Raw genomic sequence first — 15,884 nt, 5'->3', positions numbered from 1 at the left:
AGGGGTAAATACGCAGTTTTAACTTACTGACAGCCTGTCCACTGATGAAGCTGTCAGAGCTGCATGAGTCGATTAGTGCACTCAAAATGTGTCCATTTACCGAAACCTTCGTGGCTGCATGGAACAGGCTTTGGGGAAAAACAGCTGTGATGGGAGGAGGAGCAGTTTTACCCTTGACAGCTGTAACCTTAGTAGTGGCTCTTGGGGGAGGAGCAGTTTTATAGATAGCAGCTGCAAAACTAACAGGGGCTCTTGACTGGCATACCTTAGAAAAGTGACCTTTGTTATTGCAATGATTGCAGATTGCATTACGAGCAGGACAAAATTTCCTATAATGAAATGCACCTCCACAGAAGAAACACTTCCTTCCAGATTGCCAAGCTGCCGCTAGGGCAGAGTCGTCATCAGTGAGGGTTTCTAGGGTAGGGTCGTCATCAGCTAGGGTAGAGTCGTCATCAGTGAGGGCTTCCGCCCGAGGCCTATTGGAGGAGTCACCAAAAGTGATAGCAGCAGTCCGTGCACGCGGTAAAAGATAGGCATCTGCATTTTTTTTTCCTATTCCAGAGAACATGCCTGTCATAGGCAGCTTGTAACTTGAGGGTTTTATTCTCCAACAGACGTTGGCGTATGAAAAGAGACGCAATTCCATTAATAAAAGAATCACGAATTAACTCCTCCTGGTACTGCTCAGCTGAGACAGCTTTGAGATTACAATCCTTGCTGAGCCTGCGAAGCTTTTGAAGGAATTCATCAAGTGATACCCCAGGTTGTTGTCAAGTTGTGGCCAGTAGATGCCGAGCAAAAATTTTGTTTGGGGCCTTAACATATACTTGCTGTAGTATTTGGATAGTGGAGTCATAGTCTACACAGTCTTTGATATAGTCAAACACATGAGGGGATACATAATTGGCAAGTATCTCTAACTTATCAGGAACATTCTCACTGCATACCCTGAGGAAGTTGCTGAAGGTACGATACCAGTGTTTCCATACCTTAGCGGTTGTAGGTGAATTCGGGTCCAGGTCAAGACGGGCAGGTCGGAGTAGTTTCTCCATGATGAATTGATTACTACGTCTGAGTTCCCTTCTACCGTTTGAGTCGTAGCCGTCTGTTCCCAAAACCACTCACAGCGTGGAGCAGGTTCAGTTGATTAAATTGACGTAAGAAAACTACTAGGCACTTGGTCTGAGTATTAAACAAGGCTTTAATCAACTGTTTCACAACATGGAGGTCTAGTTGTCCTTCACTAGTTCCTGTTTACAAAATGTCCTGAGCAAGCGGGGCCCGTGCCCGAGTATTTATACTCTCCCTGGACAGCGCCACCAGCAGGCTGCCCAGTATTATTTCATAAGTCATTTCTACATGAATGGCAAGATTCATGTCACCCAGCAAACCGACTGGTGTTTAGTTGCTGAGTTAAGCTTCTCAGATTTAACTGTGAGATGTAACACCACTTTCTGAACTGCTTTTTCCCTTCGCTCTCTAAATTTTAGATTTTTAGCTCCATCACCTCTCATGACTCGGAAAATCTGGACCATCTACAGTCAGAGGTGACCGAATTACGTCAGGAAGTAAAAAAACTGAAGGTGAGGTTTCTTTTAGCAGAGGATGTGGTACGAAGACATGATACCCTGTTGTGGAACTGTTCTGGTTCACTCTTTACCAATCAGGATTATCTCAGCAGGAGGTCTTAGTGTTGCATGAAGTTTTGATTCTTGTTGATTTGTGTTTGAGTGTTGTTGTTTTTTTATTCTCACTCACTGATTATAGTCAGTACACTGCACTTTGTCCAATGGTTTTCTAGTGACAATTTCAAAATCTTAGCTGGTCCAGTGAATAAAAGTGTACCCATGCATTCCATGAACTTGGTAATGTTCACACGAGAGGGATAATGATTGTGATGAGTATGGAGGGTTATTGAGAAATGATCTGCAGCTGATTACTCAGAAAATCTGATTCCAGTAAATATTACGAAAAGATTATTTTTACATGATTCATATAATATTGATCAGAATAACTTTAATCATATTGTGGATCAATTGTAGTTCGTTGACCCAAATCAGTAATATAGGTTCCACAGTCATAAGATAAACCGAATCTATATCTGTAATAAAAACAGAAAATGCTGGAAATACTCAGCAGGTCAGGCAGCATCTATGGAGAGAGAAATAGAGTTAACGTTTCAGGTCGATGACCCTTCATCAGGCCCCCATAGTTGAGCATTCTGACTCCCAATGATCCAAAGCATGGAGCAAGTAATCTGGGTTGCGAGCATTGGGTGAATCTGTAGTGTTTGTTAGATATTCATATTTGTTTTCCATTTTTCTTTTACTTTGCCTGTGGCATTTCCATTTCATAAGACATCCTAAGCAGCACCTTTATAATGTTCTTTCATAACAATTGCCCTTTCTATTTAAAGAATGTTGCAGTCCCAGTGTTAATACTCCTTTCACCTCCCACTGGCTCACTCCCAAGCCCCACTGGAGAATCACCAACTGTTGGCCTACTCCCGATCACTCTCCAGAACATTCGCTCCCTCAAAAAGTTAACTGGCGTGACTGATATCAATCATCGTCTGAAGTGAAGTGGGTGTGTAGTGGGAATCCTCCATATAAATCCAGAGACAAGAAATGGACCCATTCTTCACCCAGTGCACGCAACCCAGATTACTTTGCTCCATGCTCTGGATCATCGGGAGTCAGAATGCTCACCTATGGGGGCCTGACCTTTACATTAAGCACAAGAAAAGCCTCAGGTGAGAGTTTGAATCGCAATGTATAAAATGAAAGAGAAAAGCAGCACCTGAATTTCCATCTGGATTTTTGCCCTGTAGGGTTTAAACCTAGACATCTGCATGTTGTCATTCTCGGGACCACTCCTACTAAAATACCCAACTTCTAATGCGCCTGCTAATATAAGAACATAAGAAATAGGAGCCTTGGCCCCTCGAGCCTGCTCCACCATTCAATAAGATCATGGCTGGTCTTGGGCTCAAAGCCACTTCCCAGCCCGCTCCGCATAACCCTTTACTCCCATATCTTGCAAAAATCTATCTATCTCCACCTTAAATGTATTTAATGACCCAGCCTCCACAGCTCTCTGGGGCAGAGAATTCCACAGATTTACGACCCTCTGAGAGAAGAAATTCCTCCTCATTTCAGTTCAAAAAGGGCGACCCTTTATTCAAAACTGTGCCCCCACGTTCTAGATTCCCCCATGAGGGGAAACATCCTCTCTGCATCTACCTTGTCGAGCCCCCTCAGTACCTTATATGTTTCAGTAAGATCATCTCTCATTCTTCTAAATTCCAATGAGTATAGGCCCAGCCTGCTCAACCTTTCCTCATAAGTCAACCCCCTCATCTCTGGAATTAACCTAGTGAATTGTCTCTGAACTGCCTCCAATGCAAGTATATCCTTCCTTAAATAAAGAGACCAAAGCTGTATGCAGGTACTCAAGGTGTGGTCTTACCAATACCCTGTACAGTTGTAGCAGGACTTCCTGCTTTTATACTCCAACCCCCTTGAAATAACAGCCAACATTCCATTTGCCTTTTTGATTACTTGCTGTACCTGCATGCTAACTTTTTGTGTTTCATGCACAAGGACCCCCAGGTCCCTCTGAATTGTAGCATTTTGTAATCTCTCTCCATTTAATTAATGGCCCAGTAATTCCTGTCGGGGGCTTGCCGCGCGTGCAAGCCCCCGATGTGCGCTCACCCTGCGCGCCGACATCTGAAATCTGGCCCGCAGTGGATTTCCTGTCAGTGGCCAGGTTCTGATCCCAGCGCGCTGTGCTAACCTGACCCAGCGGCGTAATTAGTGCGATGTGCCGGCTGGGATCAGGTGAGCACTGTTCAGCCAATCAGGGGAGGGGAAACTTCATTCATAAGTTTGAGAGTAAAGACTGTCAAACTCATGAAAAGTACTGCACCCCAAAACACTACTTAAACTTTAAATAAAATTTTAAAAAGCATCCCAATAATTAAATTAACTATGAATAACTTTTAAAAAACTATTTTAAACAATTAATCAAATTTTTGAAAAAAATAAATTTTTTAAAAATCGGGGCTAAAACTAAACTTACCTTACTGTAAATTCTTTAAAAATAACAAACCTGTGGGAAAAAAAATTCTAAATTGTACTAAAAGCCCACTTACCTGTAAAACTAAGTACTTACGTCTGGTTTTTCCACACGTAAAAACCGGAGGCCTTTACACGCGGGCAACTCTGAAAAAAAAAAGGAATTTCACTGCGCACGCGCTGCCTGTGCAGTCGCACGCGCTGTGCCTCTGAACCCCTTCGTTCAGAGGACTGGAAATGCCGGTTTTCCCCGCATGCGCTGTGCATGCTGAACACCGGCATTTCCTCCGGCCAGACGCGTGAGTACCCCGACCGTACTCACGCGTTCAGAGAGGAATTACTGGGCCAATAGTTTGCTTTTTTATTTTTCCTGCCAAAGTGGATAACCTTACACTATCCTACTCCATCTGCCAAATGTTTGCCCACTCACTTAGCCTGTCTATATCCCTTTGCAGATTCTTTGGCCTAGAAATTCATTAAGGCGCCGGCAGCTTTGCGGCCAGTTACCGCCTAAAGGGGGCTTCTGCGCCAATACAGGAGTTTGCGCTGATATTCAGCGCAGCGGTAATGGCGGCGGTAGCCGTTAGCACTGCGCCGGCACCGATGACGTCATCGGTGTGCGCAGTGCCCCGGTTCCGCCCTGATACCGGCCCGATCCCCATATTTAGTTGCGGCCGCCTCTTCCGCAGCGGCCGCAAACAGCGACCAGAAAACGGAGCCGTACTGTAGCCTTAGTGGGGCGCTTTAAGGTGGAGGTGCAGCCGGCCGCTTTTTCGGTGGCCGCCTGCCCGCACCTCCTTCCCTGGCCTCCTCCACCCCCCCCCCCCCCGCGGCATTGCCAGCTGCTTTCCGCGAACCCGGCACTTCTCCGTGGTTCCGGGCTCATTTGCCGGCACAATCCAGCGGCGATCTCCCCGTGGCAGGCACCTCCCCCGTAAGAGAAGGAGGAGGCCTGCAGTACCGCAGCCTGCCGCTCCGCAGCGGGTGGTGCAGCGGCGCCTAGAGCGCTGAAATTCAGTTTCAGCGCCCCAAGCGGGGGCGGGCACACCCTGGAATAGCGCCCGGTTCCGACTTGGGGCGCAAAAACTGAATATCTGACGGTCGCAACTGGCTCCGCGCCCAGCGCTAACTTTTGGGCGCTAGCCAGCTGGCGGGGCCATAGTGAATTTCTAGGCCCCTGAGTCCTCTGCACAACTTGCTTTCCCACCCATCTTTGTATCTTCCGCAAACTTGGCTACTTTACACTCGGTCCTTTCATCCAAGTCACTAATGTAGATTGTAAATAGTTGAGACCCCAGCACCCCACTAGTTCCATTTGCCAACTGAAAAATTACCCCTTTATCCTGACTCTCTGCATTCTGTTAGTTAGCCAATTTTCTATCCATGCTAATATATTACCCCCAATTCCGTGAGCTCTTATCTTATGCAGTAACCTTTTATGTGGCACCTTATCGAATGCCTTCTGGAAATCCAAATACACCACATCCACTGGCTCACCTTTGTCCACCCTGCTCGTTACATCCTCAAAGAACTCCAGCAAATTTGTTAAACATGATTTCCCTTTCATAAAACCATGCTGACTCTGCTTGACTGTATTATGATTTTCCAAATGCCCTGCTACTGCTTCCTTAATGAAGGACTCCAGCATTTTCCCAACGATAGATGTTAGGCTAACTGGTCTATAGTTTCCTGCTTTCTGTCTCCCTCCTTTCTTAAATAGGGATGTTACATTTGCGGTTTTCTGCTGGGACCTCTCCAGAGTCGAGGGAATTTTGGTATATTGCAACTAATGCATCCCCTATCTCTGCAGCTACTTCTTTGAAGACCCTGGGATGCAGGCTGTCTGGTGTCCCATTATTTTACCAAGTACTATTTTCTTAGTGATAGTGATTGTCTTTAGTTGCCCCTTGATTATCCAATATTGGGATGTTGTTAGTGTCTTCTACCATGAAGACAGATACAAAATATTTGTTCCGCCCTGCCATTTACCCGTTCCCCATTATTAATTCCCCAGTCTCATCCTCTAAGGGACCAACGTTTACTTTAGCTACTCTCTTCCTTTTTATATACCTGTAGAAGCTCTTACTATCTGTTTTAATATTTCTTGCCAGTTTACTCTCATAATTCATCTTCTCTCTCTTTATTATTTTTTTAGTCATCTTTTGCTGGTTTTTAAAAATTTCCCAATCCTCTGGTCTCCCACCAATCTTGGCAACATTGTATGCCTTCGTTTAAGATAAATGAGAAAATAAATTCCTGGATAATCTATAAGACCACACAAAATTAATTGTAAATGTTTCAGGAATTTCACCATCCTTCCCATAGGTGTTTCTTTTATATATTAGATTCACATTTTATGAAGAGGTACATTCACACATAGATCATAGAGAGGGGTTTTCTGTGGAAATAAGGGGCTAGGAATTTGTCTCGGACGGTGGCACAAAGCGGGTGGTATTGGATCGGCTGCCCGTTATACAGAGCTCCTGATAGTCAGTTCCATTGCAATCGATATCTGAATATCAGGTGCTGCGTATAATGGGCGGCCGTTCCACTACCGCCCGTTTGTGCCACCGCCCAAGACGAATTTAAAAGCCATGGACTTCCTTTATCACTGGTCACAGGATCATGAGATAATTACAGATGAGGAAGGCCTTTTGGCTCATCTTAATTCATCCATCCAGAAAAATTCTAGCAATTGCTTCTTAACTAATTCTAAGGTTGCCTCCACTATGCTACCTGGAGGTTTATTCCACATGTTGATAATTTTTTTGTGTAAAAAAGAATTTGCTGATATGGGTCCTAAAATGATCATTTACTAGTTCAAACCTGCGTCCCCTAGTTCTATTCCCGTGGTTTAATTTAAAGCAATATTCTGGGTAACTTTTTTATACCCTTAACAATCTCTTATATACTTCTCATTTTTATAATACCACAAGTATTATTGCATTTTTTATTAGTTAATGGACCTAAGAAGGATCAAATTATCTCAGATGTGTGGTTAAGGATAAATGAGGGGAAAAAACACAAAAATAGCAGATAAGCTACTATTTGTCAATTATAAATCTTATTCGTTATTAGCTATGACTCATAGAAGATAGGAGATAGGAGCAGGAGTAGGCCACTTGGCCCTTTGAGCCCACTCCGCCACCCAACGAGACCATGGCTAACCATCCAAACCCTAGCACCCGGTCCCTACACCGACAGCCATCCCACCCAAGCCCTATCCCCGTAGCCCCACGTATTTAATCCCCCCCTAACACTAAGGGCCAATTTTTATCATGGCCAATCAACCTAACCCGCACATCTTTGGACTGTGGGAGGAAACCGGAGCACCCGGAGGAAACCCACGCAAACACGGGGAGAATGTGCAAACTCCACACAGACAGTCACCCGAGGCCGGATTTGAACCTGGGTCCCTGGCGCTGTGAGGCAACAGTGCTAACCACTATGCCACCGTGCTGCCCGACTCAAATGCATAATCATAAAAAATGTAAGAACTTGCATTTATATAGGGCCTATCACAACCTCAAGATCTCCCAAAGCACTTTGCAGTGATACTTTTGAAGTGTAGTCACTATTGTAATATAGGGAAATACATTTTAGAAGAATGAGAGGTGATCTCATTGAAACATACAAGATTCTGAAGGGGATTGACAAGGTAGATGCTAAGAGGATGCTTCCCCTGGCTGGAGTGTCTAGAACTATGGGGCATAGTCTCAGAATAAGTGGTAGGCCATTTAAGACCAAGATGAGGAGGAAATACTTCACTCAGAGGGTTGTGAATCTTTGGAATTCTCTGCCCCACAGGGCTGTGAATGCTGAGTCTTTGAGTATTGTCGAGGCTGAGATAGATAGATTTTTGGACTCTATGGGGAATCAAGGGATATGGAAATCGGGCGGGAAAATGGAGTTGAGGTCGATGATCAGCCCTGATCTTATTGAATGGTGGAGCAGGCTCGAGGGGCCGTATGGCCTACTCCTGTTCTTATTTCTTATGTTCTTATGATCTTATCAGCCAATTTGCACACAGCAAGCTCCCACAAATAGCAATGAGATAAATGTCCAGATAATCTGTTTTAATGGTATTGGTGGAGAGATAAATATTGACCAGGATACTGGGGAGAACTCCCCTGCTCTTCTTTAAATAGTGCCATGGGATCTTTTACATCCACCTGAGAGGGTAGATGGGGTTTTGGTTTAACATCTCATCTGAAAGGCATAAACTTGTTAATTAATCTGTCACTAGCTATTTCAGTATTGGGAGCAACTGATCAAAACCTCTGCCCATAAAGTCCTTTGTTGCAATCATAGGCCCTTGTCAAGGAGATGGAGAAGAGTAAGAAATCACTGGAGGAGGAGCTTCAACAGTTCACTCAGGTTAGTGCGGCTTTGCTGTGGCAATGGAACATTGAGTATCAAATGGGGATTCAGCATTACCCGGGCATTGAGCCTCCGTCTGGGCATTGAACCTCCATCTGGGCACTGACTCTCCGTCTGGGCATTGAGCCTCCGTCTGGGCATTGACTCTCCGTCTGGGCATTGAGCCTTCATCTGGGCATTGAGCTTCTGCCTGGGCATTGAGCCTCCGTCTGGGCATTGAGCCTCCGTCTGGGCATTGACTCACTGTCTGGGCATTGAGCCTTCATCTGGGCATTGAGCCTCCATCTGGGCACTGACTCTCCGTCTGGGCATTGAGCCTCCGTCTGGGCATTGACTCTCCGTCTGGGCATTGAGCCTTCATCTGGGCATTGAGCTTCTGCCTGGGCATTGAGCCTCCGTCTGGGCATTGAGCCTCCGTCTGGGCATTGACTCTCCGTCTGGGCATTGAGCCTTCATCTGGGCATTGAGCTTCTGCCTGGGCATTGAGCCTCCGTCTGGGCATTGAGCCTCCGTCTGGGCATTGACTCACTGTCTGGGCATTGAGCCTCCGTCTGGGCATTGAGCCTCTGCCCGGGCATTGAGCCTCCGTCTGGGCATTGAGCCTTCATCTGGGCATTGAGCCTCCGTCTGGGCATTGAGCCTCCGTCTGGGCATTGAGCCTCCGTCTGGGCATTGAGCCTCTGCCTTGGCATTGAGCCTCCGTCTGGGCATTGAGCCTCTGTCTGGGCATTGAGCCTCCATCTGGGCACTGAGCCTCTGCCCGGGCATTGTGCCTCCATCTGGGCATTGAGCCTTCGTCTGGGCATTGAGCCTCCGTCTGGGCATTGAGCCTCCGTCTGAGCATTGAGCCTCTGCCTGGGCATTGAGCCTCTGCCTGGGCATTGAGCCTTCATCTGGGCATTGAGCCTCCATCTGGGCATTGAGCCTCCATCTGGGCATTGAGCCTCTGCCCGGGCATTGAGCCGCCATCTGGGCATTGAGCCTCCATCTGGGCATTGAGCCTCTGTCTGGGCATTGAGCCTTCGTCTGGGCATTGAGCCTCTGTCTGGGCATTGAGCCTCTGTCTGGGCATTGAGCATCCGCTTCGGAAAAGCACAGAAAGATGAACTGTGTGTGGCGCATCACAATGTGCAAAGCTCCTTGCCCAATTTTCCTTTCTGCGCTCTGCCCAGGAGGTGCTCAACGCCAGGCGATAAAGATGAAAACCTACTCCAATATAGTGCAGTAATCCCATTGTGTGTTTAGCTTCAACCTAACCCCAACACTCTGCTTCTAAATCCTGCAGAAAGCCACAGCTGCACTTGCAGAAAACAGGACTTTGCAGAACAAGTTGCAGTTGGCCGATATAGTTCAGCATCAGGCTCACAGCGCTGAGCAGGACTATGAGGAGGTAATACGTCTTCTGGAAGCCGAGATCACGGACCTCAAAACTGAGCTAACAGGGAAGAAACAAAATCATTCTGCAGAGGTTACAAAGGTGAGTCATGTACTGAGTGCTGTGAGATGATCAAACGTGAACGTGGAGCGGACAAAGGAGTTTTTCTTGGCCTTCTTTGACCTGAAGCCGTGAGACTTCATTGGGTCTGGAGTCAAGCCTAACTGACCTCTGGTGGGACAGGATAGACCCTGCTAGGGTGATGGACGAGCTTGGGATGTTGTTGGAATGGTATGATTCTGCGCTTGACTAATCCGTGGGGGCAGCTCTCCCAACAGCTCCTAGATGTTAGTGAGGAGGGTCAACTGAGTTGGGATTGCCTGAGTTAAAGGGCATTAGGAGTAAACTACATGTGGGTGATAGGTTCCTTTCCCAAAAAAGAACATTAGTGAAAGAGTTAGGCAGCTCTCTGTTTCCCTGATGCCAAATTTATGAGAATTCCATTTCGCATCTTACCGTTGAACTTTAACTTTGAACTTACCCCCTCTGGGTTGCCATCCATCAAAATAACTTGTGGGGAAGAGCAAAACTACAGGCCATCAATATAAGATAGTCACCAAGAAGTCAAATAGGGAATTCAGAAAAAGCTTCTTTACCCAGAGAGTGGTGAGAATATGGAACTCGCTACCACAGGGAGTGGTTGAAGTGAATAGTATAGATGTATTTAACGGGAAGCTAGATAAGCATATGAGGGAGAAAGGAATAGAGGGTTATGCTGTTAGAGTTAGATGAGGAAGGATGGGAGGAGGCTCGAGTGAAGCATAAATACCGACATGGACTGGTTGGGCCAAATGGCCTGTTTCTGTGCTGTATCTATATATATATAAACGGATACTTCTTTCTGTCTGTCTATCTGTCTGTCTGTCTGTCTATCTGTTTGTCTGTCTGTCCTCACGTGTGCGTCTGTCCGGCTATGCGCTCGAAAGTTATAGAGCGTACCTACGCGCGCGTTACCTCCAAAGAAAGCTTACGCTTCCAGGATGGTCGTAAGCGTATTTACTTTTCGGTCGGACGAAAATTGTTCACGCCTTATGCAAAAAACCTTCAAAATTAAACTCATTATCTGCTACTTAGCATTGATTGACTGACGTCAAGGTTCGACCAATCCTGTGCCGTCACGATTGACCAATCCTACAGTATAGTCCCCTGATGGTTGGCCGATCGGTGTGTGTGTGTGGGCGGGACTAATCATTTTCATCTCAGGGATCTGGCAGCCATTGTTTCGCTGCTTGCAGCTCAAACTACTCTGTTCATCCAGCTTTGAAAAAGTTAGTATCTCTTTTAACAATAACATAAGTTTTACCAAAAACGTTTTATAAGTACTTTCACTTTCATCTTTCAAGGTATTAAAAGGTAGAAATGTTGCCCGGCAGCAGATTGAGAGAGGGACACAGACAGGGCCCAAAAGCCTGGGACTCGATTTAAAATGTTGCCCGGCAGCAGATTCACAGAGGGACACAGAGAGGCCCCAAAGCTTGGGAATCGATTTAAACCGCCCGGCCCAAAACAGCCCTGGCAAAGCCGGGCTCCCCCAGCTAGTATTCTATGTAATATCCACTAGGCTACTGTAGCCATGTGGCACTTTTGGGAATCCAAGTAGATGACATCTACCAGATGTCCCTTATCATATCATAGAATCATAGAAATTTACAGCACAAAAGGAGGCCATTCGGTCCATCCTGTCTGTGCCGGCCGACAAAGAGCTATCCACCCTAATCCCACTTTCCAGCACTTGGTCCATAGCCTTGTAGGTTACGGCACTTCAACTGCATATCCAAGTACTTTTTAAATGTGATGAGGGTCTCTGCCTCTACCACCCTTTCAGGCAGTGAGTTCCAGACCCCCACCACCCTCTGGGTGAAAAATGTTTTCCTCAAATCCCCTCTAGACTTCCGACCAATTACTTTAAATATATGCCCACTGGTTATTGACCCTTCTGCTAAGGGAAATAGGTCCTTCCTATCCACTCTATCTTGGCCCCTCATAATTTTATACACCTCAATTAGGTCTCCCCTCAGCCTCCTCTGTTCCAAAGAAAACAACCCCAGCCTATCCAATCTTTCCTCATAGCTAAAATTCCCAGCCCAGGCAACATCCTTGTAAATCTCCTCTGCAACCCCTCTAGTGCAATCACATACTTCCTGTAATGTGGTGACCAGAATTGCATGCAGTATTCTAGCTGCGGCCTAACTAGTGTTTTATACAGTTCAAGCATAACTTCCCTGCTCTTATATTCTGTGCCTCTGCTAATAAAGGCAAGTATCCCATATGCCTTCTTAACCACCTTAACTACCTGTCCTGCTACCTTCAGGGATCTGTGGACATGCACTCCAAAGTCCCTCTGATCTTTTGCATTTCTCAGTGTCCTACCATTTATAGTGTATTCCCTTGTCTTGTTAGCCCTCCCCAAATGCATTACCTCACACTTCTCCAGATTGAATTCCATTTGCCACTGTTCTGCCCACCTGACCAGTCCATTGATATCTTCCTGCAGTCTGCAGCTTTCTTCTTCATTATCAACCACGCAGCCAATTTTTGTATCATCTGCAAACTTCTTAATCATGCTTCCTACATTCAAGTCTATATCATTGATATATACCACAAAAAGCAAAGGACCCAATACTGAGCCCTACAGAACCCCACTGGAAACAGCCTTCCAGTCACAAAAACACACTTCGACCATTACCTTTTGTTTCCTGCCTCTGAGCCAATTTTGGATCCAACTTGCCACTTTGCCTTGGATCCCATGGGCTTTTACTTTTGTGACCAGTCTGCCATGTGGGACCTTATCAAAAGCCTTGCTAAAATCCATATAGACTACACGAAACACACTAGCCTCATCGACTCTCCTTGTTACCGCCTCAAAAAATTCAATCAAGTTAGTCAGACACGACCTACCCTTAACAAATCCATGCTGACTGTTCCTGATTAATCCGTGTCTTTCTAAATGAAGATTTATCCTGTCCCTCAGAATTTTTCCAATAATTTTCCCACCACCGAGGTTAGGCTGACTGGCCTGTAATTACTCGGTCTATCCCTTTCTCCCTTTTTAAACAACTGAACCACGTTAGCAGTCCTTCAGTCCTCTGGCACCACACCTGTAGCCAGAGAGAATTGGAAAATAATGGTTAGAGCCTCTGCTATTTCCTCTCTTACTTTTCTTAACAGTCTGGGATACATTTCATCCGGGCCTGGGGATTTATCCACTTTCAAAGGTGCTAAACCTCTTAATACTTCCTCTTTCACTATGTTTATTTCATCTAATATTTCACACTCCTCCCCCCGATTGCAATGTCTGCATCGTCCCTCTCTTTGTGAAAACATGCACAAAGTATTCATTAAGAACCATACCCATGCTTCCACACACAGGTTACCTTTATGGTCCCTAATAGGCCCTACTCTTACTTTACTTATCCTCTTGCTCTTAATGTATTTATAAAACATCTTTAGGTTTCCTTGATTTTACTTGCCAATATTTTTTCATGCCCTCTTTGCTTTCCTAATTTCCTTTTTGATTTCACCCCTGCACTTTCTATACTCCTCTCGCTTTCTGCAGTATTGAGTCCTCGGTATCTGTCATAAGCTTCCCTTTTTTTCTTTATCCTACCCTGTATGCCGCTTGACATCCAGGGAGCTCTAGATTTGTTGGTCCCACCCTTTTTCTTTAAGGAAATATACTTGCTCTGAACCCTCACTATTTCCTCCTTGAATGCCTCCCACTGCTCTGACACTGATTTACCTTCAAGTTTCTGTCTCCAGTCCACTTTGGTTAAATCACCTCTCAGCTTAGTAAAATTAGCTTTTCCTCAATTGAGAACTTTTATTTCTGGTCCATCCTTGTCCATTTCCATAACTACCCTAAATTTAACTGAATTATGATCACTACCACCAATATGCTCTCCCACTGATACCCTTTCCACCTGCCCAGCTTCATTCCATAAAACTAGGTCCAGAACCGCCCCCTATCTTGTTGGGCTTGCTACGTACTGGCTAAAAAAGTTCGCCTGAATGCATTTTAAGAATTCTGCTCCCTCTATGCCTTTCACACTAATTTTATCCCAGTTAATATTAGGGAAGTTGAAATCCCCTACTATTACTGCCGTTTTTTTTGCACATCTCGGAAATTTGCCTACATATTTGCTCTTCTATCTCCCTCTGACTGTTCGAAGGTCTATAGTACACTCCCAGCAGTGTGATTGCCCCTTTTTTGTTTTTCAGTTCAACCCATATGGCCTCATTTGATGATCCTTCTAAGATATTATCCCTCCTCACAGCTGTAATTATTTCTTTAACCAATATTGTGACCCCCCCTCCTTTTTTATCCCCCTCTCTATCTCGTCTGAAAACCCTGTAACCAGGAATGTTGAGCTGCCATTCCTGCCCTTCTTTCAGCCATGTTTCAGTAATAGCTATAATATCATACTCCCACGTGTCTATTTGTACCCCCAGCTCATCTGCTTTATTCCCTAGACTCCTTGGCCTAGAAATTGAGTGGGCTTAGCGCCCAATTAGTGGCGCTAGAGGGCCTTGCGCAGGACTTATAGCCGTTTTGCAAATTGACTTGGGCCTTACCATCGGCGTTAGCCGGTAGCGCTGCGCTGGCACCGATGACGTCATCGGTGTGCGCAGCGTCCCGGTTGCCGTGGTAACCCGGCCCCAAGCCCAAATTCAGTTGCGCCCGCCTCGCCCGTGGCAGGCGCAACTAACGAAAGTGAAAAGTGTTCTTACACGCCTTTGCACCGGCGCATAAAGGTGGAGCGGCGGCCGGCCGCGTTCCCGGCGGCCGCCTGCCCGCACCTCCCTTCCCGGACTCCTGCATCACCCCCCCCCCCCCGCGGCCCTGATGAGTGTGTGCTGCGAGCCCGGCACTTCCCCGAGGTGCCGGGCTCAGATGTCGGGGGAATCCGCCGGACAGTTGTCGGCTGCAGGCAGCTCCTCCTTAACAGAAGGAGGAGGCCTGCAGTACCCCAGCCTGCCGCACCGCATCGGGTGCTGCAGCGGGGGATTAGCGCCGCAATCCTGCAGTCAGCGCCCATTGGGAGGCGCTGACACCCTCCAGTAGCGCCCGCAGCCATCTGGGCGCGGCGCTACTGAATTTTTGGCGCGCGCAGTGGGACTTTAGCGCCGGAAATCCGAAATAACAACAGAAAATACTGGAAAAACTCAGCAGGTCAGGCAACATCCGTGGAGAGAAATTTGAGTTGACGTTTCGGGTCGAAGCCCTTCTTCAAAACTGGAAAGAAAATAAAATAGATCGAAGGCAAGGCTGCGATCAAACAAAAGAGATAATAAAAGGTATTCGAAGCCAGACGAGATGGTAATAGGCCCATGGAGACAAAAGGCAGCTGAGATTAGGTGTGAAGTGTACTGGCAGGTAAGAGACAGCTGCCAGGTGGGAGAGAGAAACAAAAGGAAAGGGCGGTGGGGGGGGGGGGAAAGGAGGACCCAAAACAAAGGGGTGGAAAAAATTATAAGTAAAAAAGTAATAGGGGCCGAGGTTATGATCTGAAATTGTTGAACTCGATATTGAGTCTGGAAGGCTGCAAAGTGCCTAGTTGGAAGATGAGTTGCTGTTCCTCGAGTTTACGTTGAGCTTCCGTGGAACAATACAAGAGGCCAAGGACGGTGAGGTCCGAGTGGGAACGGAGCGGTGAATTAAAATGACAGGCGACTGGAAGCTCGGGGTCATCCTTACGGACTGAACGGCGGTGTTCCGCAAAGCGGTCACCCAATCTGCGTTTGGTCTCCCCAATGTAGAGGAGACCGCATCGTGAGCAGCGAATACAGTATACTAGATTGCAAGAAGTACAAGTAAATCGCTGTTTCAGCAGGAAGGGGTGTTTGGGGCTCTGGACAGTGGGAAGGGGGTAGGTATAGGGGCAGGTGTTACATCTCCTGCGCTTGCACGGGAAGGTGCCAGGTGAAGGGGAAGGGCTGTTTGGGGTGATAGAGGAGTGGGGCAGTGGAGAGGGCAGAAGTGCGGGAGA

At 46.5% G+C, this 15,884-nt stretch overlaps 1 protein-coding gene across 1 annotated transcript in view; it reads left to right on the top strand.

Annotated features, from left to right (window-relative positions):
• Positions 1-15,884, top strand: part of LOC147110564 (syntaxin-binding protein 4) — a 200,326-nt gene that overhangs the window by 130,414 nt on the left and 54,028 nt on the right. The window contains exons 15-17 of the mRNA XM_086000649.1: positions 1,494-1,586; positions 8,394-8,459; positions 9,748-9,939. Of these exons, the coding sequence (XP_085856775.1) occupies positions 1,494-1,586; positions 8,394-8,459; positions 9,748-9,939 (351 nt within the window). The remainder of the gene's footprint in view (positions 1-1,493; positions 1,587-8,393; positions 8,460-9,747; positions 9,940-15,884) is intronic.

This window comes from Somniosus microcephalus, chromosome 11 (genome assembly GCF_052327205.1).
Source record: "Somniosus microcephalus isolate GS21.2 chromosome 11, FLI_Smic_1.0, whole genome shotgun sequence".
Taxonomy (NCBI): Eukaryota; Metazoa; Chordata; class Chondrichthyes; order Squaliformes; family Somniosidae; genus Somniosus; species Somniosus microcephalus.
This window is presented reverse-complemented; position numbering and strand designations above follow the sequence as displayed.